Source organism: Vanacampus margaritifer, chromosome 7 (genome assembly GCF_051991255.1).
Source record: "Vanacampus margaritifer isolate UIUO_Vmar chromosome 7, RoL_Vmar_1.0, whole genome shotgun sequence".
Classification (NCBI taxonomy): Eukaryota; Metazoa; Chordata; class Actinopteri; order Syngnathiformes; family Syngnathidae; genus Vanacampus; species Vanacampus margaritifer.
Genome location: NC_135438.1, coordinates 11,319,376 through 11,333,607, shown reverse-complemented (window position 1 = coordinate 11,333,607; position 14,232 = coordinate 11,319,376). Strand labels below are relative to the sequence as shown.

The 14,232-nt window shown below is 38.0% G+C and overlaps 1 protein-coding gene across 12 annotated transcripts in view; it reads right to left on the bottom strand.

Annotated features, from left to right (window-relative positions):
* The window catches only part of adgrl3.1 (adhesion G protein-coupled receptor L3.1), a 191,273-nt gene that overhangs the window by 28,862 nt on the left and 148,179 nt on the right, over positions 1–14,232 (bottom strand). For all 12 annotated transcript variants that reach the window (XM_077571883.1, XM_077571872.1, XM_077571875.1 and 9 more), the window contains 5 exons: positions 13,214–13,336; positions 12,911–13,116; positions 10,905–11,081; positions 8,612–8,821; positions 79–299 (listed from right to left, as the gene is read on the bottom strand). In XM_077571883.1, coding sequence (XP_077428009.1) covers positions 79–299; positions 8,612–8,821; positions 10,905–11,081; positions 12,911–13,116; positions 13,214–13,336 — 937 coding nt within the window. The remainder of the gene's footprint in view (positions 1–78; positions 300–8,611; positions 8,822–10,904; positions 11,082–12,910; positions 13,117–13,213; positions 13,337–14,232) is intronic.

Genomic DNA, 14,232 nt, shown 5'->3' with positions numbered 1-14,232 from the left:
GACAGCAGGCACACTCCCTCCATCCCATCCTTCCTTCACGCCCTATCACCCCTCCCAAGCCCCCCCCGTATCGCTTACACTCGGTCGGTGCCGTAGCTCCTGTAGTCCACCGCGGCGGAGACGGCCACTATGACAGCAGGCACGCCATATCCTGCCAGGTAGAAGTACTTAGTCCGGGAGTGTTCGCTCTCAAACACCTCCACCAGCATGATGTATAGCTGCACCCCTTCCAGGAACATCCAGGTGAAGGCTGCCAAGAAGAAGAAATGGAGCAGGGCAGCAAAGACTGCGCAGGCAATCTGGTGAGGGAAAAAAAAAAAAAGAGGAGAGGATTTAAATAAATAAACAGGATCACAGCACTTATATAATATTCAAACTGATGGCTGTACACTTTTTTAAGAAAGTTTAAAAAGAAGGCAAAATAACTTTGGCTGTGACTCACATTCCTAAAGCACTCTGGCTAGTTTATCATATTCAAATAAGGGAGGAACTGTGACGGTTTGGAAACTGGGTTGCCAATAGTGGAATTGACATCAGAGTTGAAGGTAGACTAAATAGAAAAAACAGCACACTCGCAATCATCACATATTCTAATGACAATTACAGACAACGGAATCACTCCGAGACAACACTAATAGTGGAGCCGTTTCTCAACGTCAACAAGTCCCCAATGAAGACCGGTGAAAAAGTATAAGTGACAAGCTGGCGCCACAGACGCTGATTTACACTTGATGGCGAGACAAGCGCACCCTTCAAAAGGTCTGTGAGGAAGAGAGGCAAAATTAATTTGGTTGACGCTCAAGAGGAATAGAATGAGCGAAATGGTTTGGATAGTTGAGCAGTAAAAAGACGAGAAAGACCGGAATAATTTGAGCTAATACATACTAAATAGTTTATGTTGAAATGAAAATGTATGTATGGATTTCCTGATGGAAACAAATGAACATTCAAAGACAAAATTGCTGAAGCTAAACATTATATTATCATCCATTTTCTACACTATTTATCCTCATTAGGGTCATGGATGAACTGCAGCATATCTCAGAATCAGATTTACTGGCCAAGTCTGTAAAGCCACACACGGAATTTGCCTTTTAAAGTCACAACCCGTCAGAGCAAACAGGAACAATGACCAATAGACGGAGATATAACGGGAAGCCTGATGGTTCGCCAATTAGCACGCTGAGTTTCTTAGGCGAAAAAAAAGGAAAAAATATGAGGAAGAGGGGAGGGAAAAAATACTTTTGGAGTACAGCAGGCAAGCTTGAAGGGAGGCCGAATGATAGCCGACAAGGCGATGAAAACCCGGCACACACAGAGCTTTTCCCCCAGGCTAATTAATGACCCCTCCCCCCTTCCCCCCACACACAACTGTTGCTATCTAAAGTCACTGATACAGACATTGGCTCTCTCCACACACGGAGAGTGAAAGAGAGATTACTATATCTATACTTATTAACATTATTTATTAACTTACCTCAACTTGCACTGCACTGTTTAATGTCTTTGTTTAGTGGTGGATTGGGGCACACATTGTATTGTAATGCCGCAACAATTTCCTATGTGTTTACACAAATGGCCTAATAAAGCAATCTTGATCTTGATGCAATAGACAAAAGTGCTATACTTGATAGTATTTACTCATAACTTCAATGCAGTTGAGGTTCATTGGTTGGAGTAAATAACCTCAAGCAAACATCAACTTTTTTCCCTGTAATTTAACCAAATTCATCCAAAATAGAATTATAGCTGATGTCATAAAAAAAAGTATAAGTACCCAAAGCTAAGCATTATATCTCCGCTGTCCGAAAATGGCGACTTTCTCTTCAACACACTCGTGCTCATTTAAGGATTATTCCAATGCAGTGGACTAAGATAAAATGAATGAATAAAAATCCCATCATGTAACTAATGAAAATATTACTACAGCAAATTCCATATACAGGCCCCATACAAAAGTCAACTATTTAAATGAAACAACTATTACAATCCTAACAACATTTTCCAAGCAACACAAACCTGCCATGGACATACCGCACTTGATTTTTCCTCCCCCACACAAAACACAATGTATATAATAGACAAAAAGTCCACACTCATTTGTTTACTCAACACAGTTAGGGGGGTCTAAGACATAAGTGTGAACATAATATACTTCTACTAATTACAGTGAATTACAAACAGTACACAATTATTATTATTTTTTTCCTTCTAGGAAAGCTCAGTATTGTTCATTCGATTTGACATCATCATTGCTCTCCTTTTTTTATTTTTTTATTTAAAAAATAAAATAAAATAAAATAAATAAAATAAATGTTTTAATTTTTTTATACATACATATATATATATATATATATATATATATAAATAAATATATATAAATATATATAAATGCACATATATACATATATATATATATATATATATATATATATATATATATATATATTGTATGTGGGTGAGTATGTGTATGTGCGTGTGTGTGTGCGCGCGTGCGAGCGTGTGTGTATTCATCAGTTCACCTAAAGCCTATTAAAAAAAAATCCCATACTAATAATATAATATAATAATAAATTGCCAAATGCAGAAACATGTAAAATGTAAGTTATCACGATGTGGTGGCTCTCGCTAACAGGCAGAATTAAGTAACCAGAATTAGGTTAAAAAATTCTATATACGTAGACCATGTTTCTATAAATTTTGATATTTGGTTTTTATTTGAGGCCGATATTTTTTCCATTAAAATGTGATTTATGAGGAGGTTAGACCATTGGTCGATATTCAGAGTTTGTTTATTTTTCCAGTTAACAAGAATTGTTTTTTTTTGCGATAGTAAGGGCTACAAGTGTAGATTGAAATTGTTTATGTGGTAAGTCAATTGTTGTTAGGTCACAATTATTGTAATAACAGGCTGCAAATAACGACATTACCTGTGCATGAATGCACGTATATCACATTGCGGTCGCCAGCACATGCTGACAGATGATAAAGACGTAAAATGAGTTAGAGAGGCAGATGATGAGACATTTAAAAAGCCCTCTGAGAGAGACTGTCTGGCAGATATATACGGTATATATATAAAGAAATAGAGAGCAGCAAAGATGAGCAGCTGGAAAATGAAAAGAAAAGCATCGAGCCTAAAACAGCATTAACAATTGAGGCAATAGGGCAAGAAGAAAAGAGTCGCGCTTAAGAAAAGAGGCGATTTGGACCACCATTTCCATGGCGATCTAAAAGAGTCGTTGAATGAAAACGCTCAAAGTGTGACTTTTTATAATGAAAGCGCTTGCAGAGGGAGACAATTACCTAATGTCTGACAGACAATGAGCTTCGGGAGCCGGGGAGTCGCTCATTTCCATTTCTAACGACGGCACGTTTTTTTGCCTTTACACGCACAAAGACACACACAGGTATAAAACAAGGCTGCGCTGCTTATGCGGAGTCATTTGGTTTTCCTGATGGATTTACTGGCTTAACCGGCTACAAGCTAAGTGACGCTGAAGATGTTAATGGAGGTCACGAGTAGCCACCGGTAATTAACGGGAGAGTGGTCTGCGCACGCACGCACGGCAGCTAGCGCCCATAGAAAGACACATGATTCCTTCCACGCAAACCACAGAGACGCACAAAACTCCAAAAGACAATATCTAAAAACATGTTTTCTTCTCTGCCATTGGCAATTAGAAGCCTTTCCTAATGGACAGTACTAGTGCTTGCAAAGCTACTCTGTGGAGGCGATGAAGGATGCTGCCAGACGCTGCGCCAGACAGGCGGTCCATCAATAAATGTTTCTAAAACACAAAATGATGTTACCTACACAGAGCTGGAGCAATCAGTTCCACGATTGGGGGATCATGCTTGGATGAATTTGTTGCTTTTGTGCCAGTGACATCTTTTAGTCACAAAACAACATTTGTGCCGCAAAGTTGTTTTCATCAAAGATGATGACGAACATATTTCTTTGAATGTTTTTTTTTCATGACAGTAACAATAATTATAACATGGCTATACGTGCACGTTTTTGTTGACAAGACGAGAGGGGACGGAAATGTTAGTGGCTCTATTTTCGTGTCCAGTGCGTGGCAGAATACTGCATGGAGGCTGGTTAGACCCGATGTTGGTAATTCCGAAAATGAGCACAGACTGGGGGATCTGTATCAAACCTGATCCTTTCATTCTCTTTAACTTACTAAAACCCAGAAACGTACATAAAAAAAACATTGTTTTTTTTTAAATATTTTTTCTTACACTCCCAAATATGTGTTTACAAGAGCATGCAGAAGGCTTTGATGCAGCTTCTGACATGAAGAGGTGGCTTAAAGCAATGGTAGTTATTAAAAAATTTAAAACGGCAAGCAGGTGGTGTTAGATATTATTAACATTTAAATTCTTTATTTCATATATTAACCATTGTTATACATTATTAACATTTTAATTCTTTATATTAACCATGTCGAAATGTTTTGTAGATGTGAGGTAGTGTTGAACTCAGTATAATTTGACCTTAAACTAAGCTGGAACATATTGTTTGGTCTAAAAAAATTCCTTCTCAGTGTTCTGTGCGAAAACACATTTGGTCCTTGAGAACAGAATCTGCTTCGAACACACACACACCCCTGACTCTGTTTGCGCCATCGCTCACGGAAAAGTACCCAGAGAGTATGTTTTGTCTACAAATGAAAGAGAGGCGGTCTGTTTAACTATAAGAAGCCATCTTCCCCGAGGAAGAGACACATTCGGCACTCTGAAATTCCACCTGTTACGTGATGTTTGGAGTCTGTCACGATGTCCAGAGATCTCTGTTTTTTATTCAATCATTTTTGCAAAGGTGTTTTTTCTTACATTAAATCTGTCTTCATATTTTTGGAACACGCAAAGAGGACAAATAATAATATTCCTCTTCAGTGGCAACAGAGTACAAGTGATCAGTCAGGGCCATGTTGCAACAAGCTCTTTTTGTCAGTGTTTTCACCAGGAATGTGAATATTAATGCTACATTAGCTATATTCTGATGCTAATTGCTGCAATATGGAAACAGGTACAAATATATATATTTTTTTCCTGATGAAAGAAGATACTCTAATCTTTCTTTTGGTAGGTTCCATGTTTTTATAGCATTAAAACACAATATTCTGTGGGCCTTGCAATATCAGTCAAAATCCAGTAAAAAAAGCCGGGAGCGATTTCATTTCAGTGAAAATGGCTGGGAGTGAATGAGTTAAATGCGGCGTTAGCATCGCAACATGGTGACATCAGCTGTGCTGCCCAGTGGAATGATTTCAAAAATATAAAACAACAATAAAGAAGGTTTTATGTCTGCTGTTCACATATTTATGAATGGAATACTTTGTAGTTGACCAGCTGTCTACCCTGTGCTGGTGTTAGACCTTGTCTGAGCAGGCGTAAAGTTTAGATTCCTGCCACCAAATTGTCACTTGGCCAGGCGCATCTTCCAGACACTCCTTCAGTTGTGCCTGCCCGCCAGGCTTGGCTTGACTGGTTTGCTAAATTGGCAAACACGCACACTGAGCCTTGCTGATACAAACGTCAGTTGGATTGAAAATCAACTGAGTTTTCGTCAAATAAAACTGACCTAAAACTATATAGCACATACACACTATATAATGCATACTGTATATCCAAAAGACTAAAAGTTAGGCTATAAGTAAAATGGCTAATACTGTATTTGTTAGTCATTTCATCTCGTAACTAAAATAAGTCTAAGAAAACAAAACGTGTCACTTTACTGATAAGGAATCTTTTTTTTTTTTTGGTGTACTAAATACTCGCAACGACATAATTGATTAGTGATCATATTCGTATAAGGCAGCTGAAATCCAAATTTGGGATTGTTGTAATAAAAGATATACCATGGATGAGATGCTGGTTCATTTGCCATTTGCATTTTTTTACATTTTAAGAATGTCTTGCAATTAAAAATCAATCACATACTACCAAAAGTATGTTCTCAAAACCAGGGTAAATGCTAAAACGTGTTGCGTAATTAACTCTTTGACTGCCAAAAACGTTAAATAACGTTTAATAAAATCCTATGGAGGAGTGCCAAAGACGTTAAAAGACGTTTGTTTCAAAACAAAGGTGAAACTAACCATTTTCTATTGTTGATTACTGAAAAACGGAATAAGGTAGAAACAAACTTTTTTTTTCTGATGAAAGATGAGAGTTCAATCTTTCATTTGGTAGTTTGTGTGTTTCCATAGTCCAAACACATAATTTTCTGTGGACCTTGAAAGATCAGTCAAAATGCTTAAATCGGCTGGCACCCACGGCATCTCTTTTCTGAAAACGTCTGGCAGTCAAAGAGTTAATTACATTTTTGGGGGAAATGGAGCTTTACTGAGTGTGCAGTACATTTGCAGTCTTGAAAAAGTCCCAGGATGAAAAAAAAAAACCTGTCCAGCTTTGTGGCACTGCAAGCTTCATGTGTGGATATGCAAACTTTTGTATTTATGCTAAGTAAACGACTTCATTTCAAACAATGCAGGCTATGTTGCTTGCTGCTACGCCTCACTGAACTCGGAAAGAGATAACATTGTTATCCTGATGTTTGCCGGGCATTTTTTTTATTGGGAAAATTCGATTTCATGTTGTCATTGTTAGTTTTTATTTTCAGTTTGCAGCTTTGTGACTGACAGCAAATGAAGACCACAAGGGATTTACTTTTGTTTTGCATCTTCATCTGCACAGAGTGCGCACTAATTGATCAGCTAATGTAACAGATTTATAGCTCATGAGTCAGCAAGCAGGTTGAAAATGTATTTAGATTTTTCTTTCTGCAGTGGTAAGAAGAAACAAAAGATTTAGAATTATAATTAGAAAAAGCACAAATGAATGGGCTTGACATGCCAAATTAACCTGCAATCGTATTTCCAGCTTCAAAATCATAATGAATGATTGTTTTCAAGCAAAAAGTATTGGAATCATGTCAGCATGGTCAATTGAGATTAGCGAAGGGTCTGGCCAGCCTTGGCTATCGCTAATCAACTGAACGCACTGCATGAGTGAGCGTGATGAATATGACCAAGACCATGAAAAGACTCCACTTTACACCGACACAGTGACCGAGAATAAAACTGCTCAAAATTATCTTGTATTATTGGATGCGAACCAAGATTCTCAGGTTTAATATGAATATAAAAAAAGACAAGTGTGATGCTGTGCAGGCCACATTTACATATTATGCACTTATCCCTTTTACATCCCAAACATACCGCACTCAATTTACACAATAAAACAGCATTGGAAAAAATGTGTCTGGTTAGTGTCTGCATGTTGAATGTGTTTGTATGGAGCAGCTTTTAAAATGTAGGTTGAACTGAAATTCATGTATTAAGATCCTTAGCAGAACCAAATGGATTTTTGGATTAAAAAAAATATAAAATATATTCGTACTAACCTGAGGGTGAATGACTCATGGAAGAAAGTGAAGCTGGACTGAAGTGCATTATTAGAGGCAAAGCCATGTGCACATACTCCAATTTGAAATGTAGCGTATTTTTCAAACTATAAATCACACTTTTTTATAATAGTTTGGCTAGTCCTGCGACTTATACTCAGGTGTGACTTGTTATATATTAAAATAAGAGCTTGGACTGCCACACAAAATCCCCATTCCCTAATCATATTGGCTTTCTGTGCATTACTACCGCTTTCTTTCCGCTGGTGGTAATACACCGAAATAATCTGCAAACCGGCAAAACAGTAGAAGAGAAAATGGAAGAAGATATGGAAAAATACGTTTTGGGCGGCAATGCACTAAAAGTGCCAACCGCCAAAAAATAGTAGAAATGGAAGAAGAAGAAAAGAAGATGAAGTAGTCGTCATGGCAAATGTGTCATAATTATCCATTTCTTGACCGATTCCAGTCGTTTAAATTTTAAACTGTTCAGCTCATTTACATTTTTTTTTAAATACATTTTCAGGGACAGTGAGATACTTTTTAGTTGATGTTGATTATGGTTAACTTCCACATTTCTTGACCGATTCCAGTCGTTTAAATTTTAAACTGTTCAGCTCATTTACATGAGTCAGCAGTCCCATTCAAAATGTCCTCGGGATTTTTTCTAGTTATCACTAGTATGCAGAGATGACAACGATTTACTATTTACAGCAACAAAAGGTGCAATAACCAACCAGGATTATACTTTGGCTACAATGTGACGCAGGATTGCAGTTAAGGTAAGCCATTTTAAACTTAAAAAAAAACCACAAAAAAAAAAACGTGTCCGTAGTTAAAAGCAGAATTCGGATGTAACTGGAACCAGCTGTTTCCTTTCCTTCTACTGCTTGACACACTGGGCTCTGGCACTACTACTACTACTACTACTAATAATAATAATAATAATAATGTGTATCGCGTGCAACGTTGTCCAATGACAATGAACTGCTACAAATTTGCATTGGTTGCTAAATCACCAAGCCCAACCCATGACTGATTCATTAATTAGGAGGTTAAGTATTTTGTCCATACAATGCATACAACAGCAATAATTTCCGCAACGCCAGCAATGCTCTTCTCTGTAAAATAAATAAAAAAATAAAATAAAAAAAATGACTGCCTGGGCGTACCATATCGCATCTGTTTTCTTACCGGCTGGTCTGCTCTGTTGATTCCAACCAGGAAGAGCGACTCAGCAATGAAGAGGCTGATGCAGAGGTTCTTATGGATAGTGTTGCGGTCGCTCTGCAGTCCGCGGAAAAAGCAGAAGGTGAAGATGCAGATGAGCAGGCAGACCAGGGACAGCAGGATGCCCACCCAGGTGATTACGTCCAGGAGCAGGTCGTGGATGCTGTCTGCTTTCTGTGAACAATACAAGATAAAAGCACAAATAGTGTATATTTGACCGGAATATGAAACAAACAATGACGTGAAATGACCCTCCCAGGCGTGAATGATGGCAGTCTGGCTCCGTGTCATTGAGCGTTCGGAGTGAGGGCGTTCCACAGTGTTGCACAGATGTTCCGGCTCTATCTATCAGTGTCCTGCAAGCTGGCAAGCTGATTTGTGTTCAACACAGCAGTGGCATGATCGATATACTGTTTCAAAGCCTCACGCTGCATTCACATACGGCCGCCAAGTAAGCAAGCCCCGACAACGACCTCTCTTTGAAATAACACTCGACCTCTGGCTGAGAGGCCGACTTCCTACTTTTCTTGAATGCAGCATTGTATATGACTAACAATTGGCCACTCGCGGCTGAAGTCAGACGGCAGCTATCGTCTGTTGATCATTTTTACTGACAATTTCTGTCATTTTTTGTCGCTGATAACACTGTTATCAGTGCGTGTTTTATGCTAAGATCCCTCAATGAAGTCATGAGAGCTTCTCAAAGAACAAACTTCACTGTTTACATTGGCCATTCAGATTATTGTATTATATTATTTATTATTCATGTTTTATTATTTTGAGTATATTATCTCAATATCTGGGAGACGATTTACTCAAACTTTTTTTGAATGCTTGCGAAGGTAGCAATTTTTTATTTCTCATCAGGGTTCGTTCAAGGTCACAACATTTACTAAACGTTTGCCAAATGCTTTAAAGGTTTTGCTTGCTGCAAAGAAATGAATAATATGTACAATATTTATTAATTTATTTTTCTGGAGAGCTCAGTATTGTTCATTCGGTAATTTTACCGATTTGACATGTCATCATAATTGCTCTTTTTTTTAATATTTTTTTTATATATATTTTTTTTATTAATTTTAATTTTGTATGTGGGTGTGTGCGTGCGCGTGAGTGTGTATTCATTAGTTCACCTAAAACCTATTCAAAAAATCCCATACCGTTCACCTAAACCGAACACTTCAGAACCCAGCCAGAGCCGTGAGGCCGTCAGGAGACCCGAGGAAGGACCAAAGAAAAGAAAGAAGGGTTCGTTCAAGGTCACAACATTCACTAAACGTTCGCCAAATGTTTTAAAGGTTTTGCTTGTTGCAAGGAAATGAATAACATATACAAGATAAACCATTAAAACTGTTGGCATACGTCTGGCGAACGTTAAGCAAACGTTGCAACAATGAACACACTTTTTGAGTAGCACTCAGAGATACACCTTAACATAAAATTAATAATCATATTCTTAGCAATGAACTGTATATGTAGAGCTTTGCCCAGACTTACTGGTACAACCATATGCCACACAAAAAATGTCAATCAATTTATTTAAATTATGCGATCAAAATGGCAGCTGTTGGCATCACTTCTCGCAACGGTGACTAAGCAGCATTGTTATTCCATTCATATATATATATAAGTCTGTGGACAGAGCGCTAGCCCTTGATGATGTCAGCATTTTTCTATACTCTGATTGGTTGCCGGCTGCCCACAATAATACATTTAATATTCTGCATCTCTGTTGCGTATAATGTGATTTAACTAAATGTTTGTGTTTTGACATGTTATTAGATTAGTATTGATTCTTACTGTAAATGTGCCAGATAATGTACCAAGCACAGTTTGCGTGCTGTTGCATTTTTGTATGGTATTGATGGTTTGGTGCAACCGAGAGATGGATTAAGTCAGGTTCAATCCCTATTGAATGCTGAAGTACGAAATGCATGGCCCGCCACTGCTATCGACGGTATCTAGATTGTGTGCTTTAAGTCCCTGGTTTGTGATCATTTAAATAGCAACATCTGATATTATGATCAGGATGTCTTAATAGAGTTTGTCAAATCACTTGTATAACTTTCCAAAGTATGATAACTAAGTGGTGGAGTCTAGAGAGTTCTAAATCCATTTGCCAGATGTCGTCGTCCCATTTTCTTCCTGTGCTCCACCCCCCCTCCTTTTTAAGATGTGTTACTGCAGCTTTGCATGGAAATCAAACGATTCTTTCCAGAAACCATGCTGGTCAGGCTCAACCAAAGTCACAGCCTACCTTGACCTCCACGTGGGCCATGAGCACGGCAAAGCTGGTGAGGTGAGTGCAGGAACAGCTGGTGTGAGTGCGATTGGTCGCCAGCAGACGACAGTCCTGCGTGGACCAAAATCCCGTCATGGTGCGCTTGGAGTAGCTCCAAAAGGAACAGTTGGGATTGAAGTTCTCTTCGGAATGCTGGTGAAGAAGAAACAGGAAGTGGATTTAAAGATGGGACACAAAAAAGCAGGAGGCGGGGATGGAGAAGATGATAGAATAACGGGATTTTGTGAGGATACATTTGGAGGGTTCGGTCAAACAAACAGGATGGGGTAGAATGATTAGAGGCAGTCAACGAGGCAAGAGGACAACAAACAGAAGGGACGGAATACACAGCAACAAATGTCATGTCAAGAGGTGACACAGCAAAGACTGTGCTCGTGTGCGAGATTGTGAGTGAGGGAGCTGGTGGTGGTGTGAAAACGGAGGAATGTGAGTGTTATTTTCCAAATGAGCACCTAAAACATGAAGTATTCTTTTACTGCCGACAAACTGGACATGAGCAGCAAGAAGCAGTCAATGCTAGTTTGATTTTCAATAAAATAATCTAGGATGGTAATGCGTATCATCGCATATCCTGGGATGAAATTGAATGCATATGTCCCAAAAATGTAAAAAATAAAATAAAAAATTTGACATAAATGTATTTTCAATACTAATCTAATAACATCTCAAAAATGAGCAGCAAGAAACAGTCAATGGTAGTTTGATTTTCAATAAAATAATCTAGGATGGTAATGCGTATCATCGCATATCCTGGGATGAAACGGAATGCATGTCCCAAAAATGTAAAAAATAAAATAATTTTCTAGGATGGTAATGCGTATCATCGCATATCCTGGGATGAAACTGAATGCATATGTCCCAAAAATGTAAAAAATAAAATAAAAAATTAGGCATAAATGTTTTTCACATAGCAGCAATGATATGCATTACATAAATTTGAGGCTGCCCAATGGGAGACCTTTTGATTTTTACGTTTTTGCAATGAAACTGAAAATGCAGACATCCCATAAACGTAAAAAAAAAATAACACAATGAGAAAAAAAATGGACATACGTGTTTTTCACATAGCAGTGACGATATACAATACATATATCAGTCATGTTGCAAAAGTAAATTCAGATGTGATAAAACTGTTAAAAAAGTTGTCGGCCAGCCGACATGAGAGGACCACACTATTTAGCCCAATTGGTTCTCAGGGACTAGAATGACTTTTTAAAGCCTATTAGGGTATATAAAAGCGACACATCATAAAGGGAATGACAATTTAAAGTACTAATGTGTTTCGGAGAGTTTTTAATCACAAATAAGGCCCCTGACCCTCATTATTACAATTTACTTCTTGAGTGTTGTGTTGGGATTTGCTACTTAAAAATATCCCTTCATTGTACGCTTTATGGACAAAAGTTTTGGGTCATGCAATTATAAATCAAGGGACCTTTAAAGCTCTTAAAACTAGCACTCATCATTGCAATGTATCTTCCGGCATTATAATAGGTTTGAATTTTTAACATATTTTTTATTTTGTTTTGATGGCAGTTTGTTTTTTAATTCAGAGTGTTTTAGTTAGTTTTTACAGCAGGTTTATTGGGTATTTTTTGTTTAGTTTTTATTAGTTTTAGTGTTAGTTCTAGTTTTCTTTGCAAACATTTTTATTCTATTATTATTATCGTTAACCAAAATATTTCTTTCAATTTTAGTTTCAGCTATTTTTTTTTTGTTAAATAACTATAACAACTTTATTTTCAGTTGTATGAATTATTATTTTTTAAATATGTGAAATTTATAATAATTTTTTTAAAAGCCTACAAACCAAATGGCAGGTTTTGTCAAATATTTTCCTAACTTTGTCCACCATTAATGTGACTTATGACTTACACAACTAAAAAAAATACATTTTAGAGAGGTGATTAAAAAGAAATAAGTGAGATTATGTGGTTGTACAATTGTTTGTGCTTACTCACCTGTAGATGTTTAACGGTGAAGATTACAGGTTCCGACAGGTAAACTTTGTTGCTCTCCTTGTTGATCGATGCCATGATGACGGGCGAGTTGACAATGACCGAATAGTTGGGATAGACGGCCTCGCTGCTCAGTCGGACGCTGGCGTTCTCCGTGGAAAGATAGGAACCCAAATTCCTATAAAGGACGAAGGCCATCCGGATCTCACCTGTTGGGAAATCAACAAAGAGTTGAGCTGGATCACCACGAGTGGGAGTTTAGCGTGAGAGATTGGTTGGCGAGAGAGTCGCCGATTTCCTCGTTACCGTTTCGACCGTGCTGTTTGAGAGTGCTGGCTGACAGCTGGATGGAGTTTCCGTGTAGCTCAGACTGAGGGAATGTCAAGTCGGTGAGGCTCCCATCCGTGCTAAGCCGAGCCACTTCCAGCTCTGAAACACACACACACACACACACACACACACACATCAACACACCCTCAAGTCAAGTCATTGCATGTTACATCAGGTTTGTTTTGTAGACTCTTGTACAAACCGTGTTTTCTCACTAAGTGCTTCACGGACGTCGTTCCTAAAGCGATTCTCACACGTACCGCACACTTAAAAATATCTAACACTCATTAAAGTGAAGTAAATTATGTTTTAAACACTAAGGTGGCAACATTGTCTTCAGGTAGATAATCCTTACATTGTGGGAATCTAATTTGGCCGTCTGAGTTTGTTAGCACATCCTTGATTAGGGCGGCGTAATGTAATAGATAAAGATTCTAATTAACAACTAATTAAGCCTTTGGTGTATCACTATCTTGGGTTTCGGAGCGATTTGATGATTTAGACACTGCTTTCCATGTGAAAACAGCTCACACATGAAATCAACCACGCAAAGACAGCTTGGATCAAAAGAGGAGGTCAGCGGGAGGGTTGATGTTAGACGGGGGGGTCAAAAAGAAGAGACTTTAGTTAGAGCATTGGGATAAAGAGTTGGTCGGAGAAGGGGTGAGATATAACTAGAATTAATCTGCAGTATTTGGTGTACTTCAGTGTGTTGTAATTTTACCTTGAACAAAAACTTTCCACATTGTAGGGATTGAACCCTGGCTTTTAATAAAGAACATAGCATCACTGCCATCGCCATGACAACCCAAGATGACCTTGAAACATTGTTCAACCAATCCAACAATTTTGCTGTGTAAAGTGCTTGTATGATTATTTCAAAAAGTGATGAGATGCCTCTGATTGTGTATATTGGTTTAAAAAAAAAAAAAAAACAAGACTCTTGTTGATGATTGTAATCAACTACGAAGTCTTAAAAGGAGTGAGCCACAGTA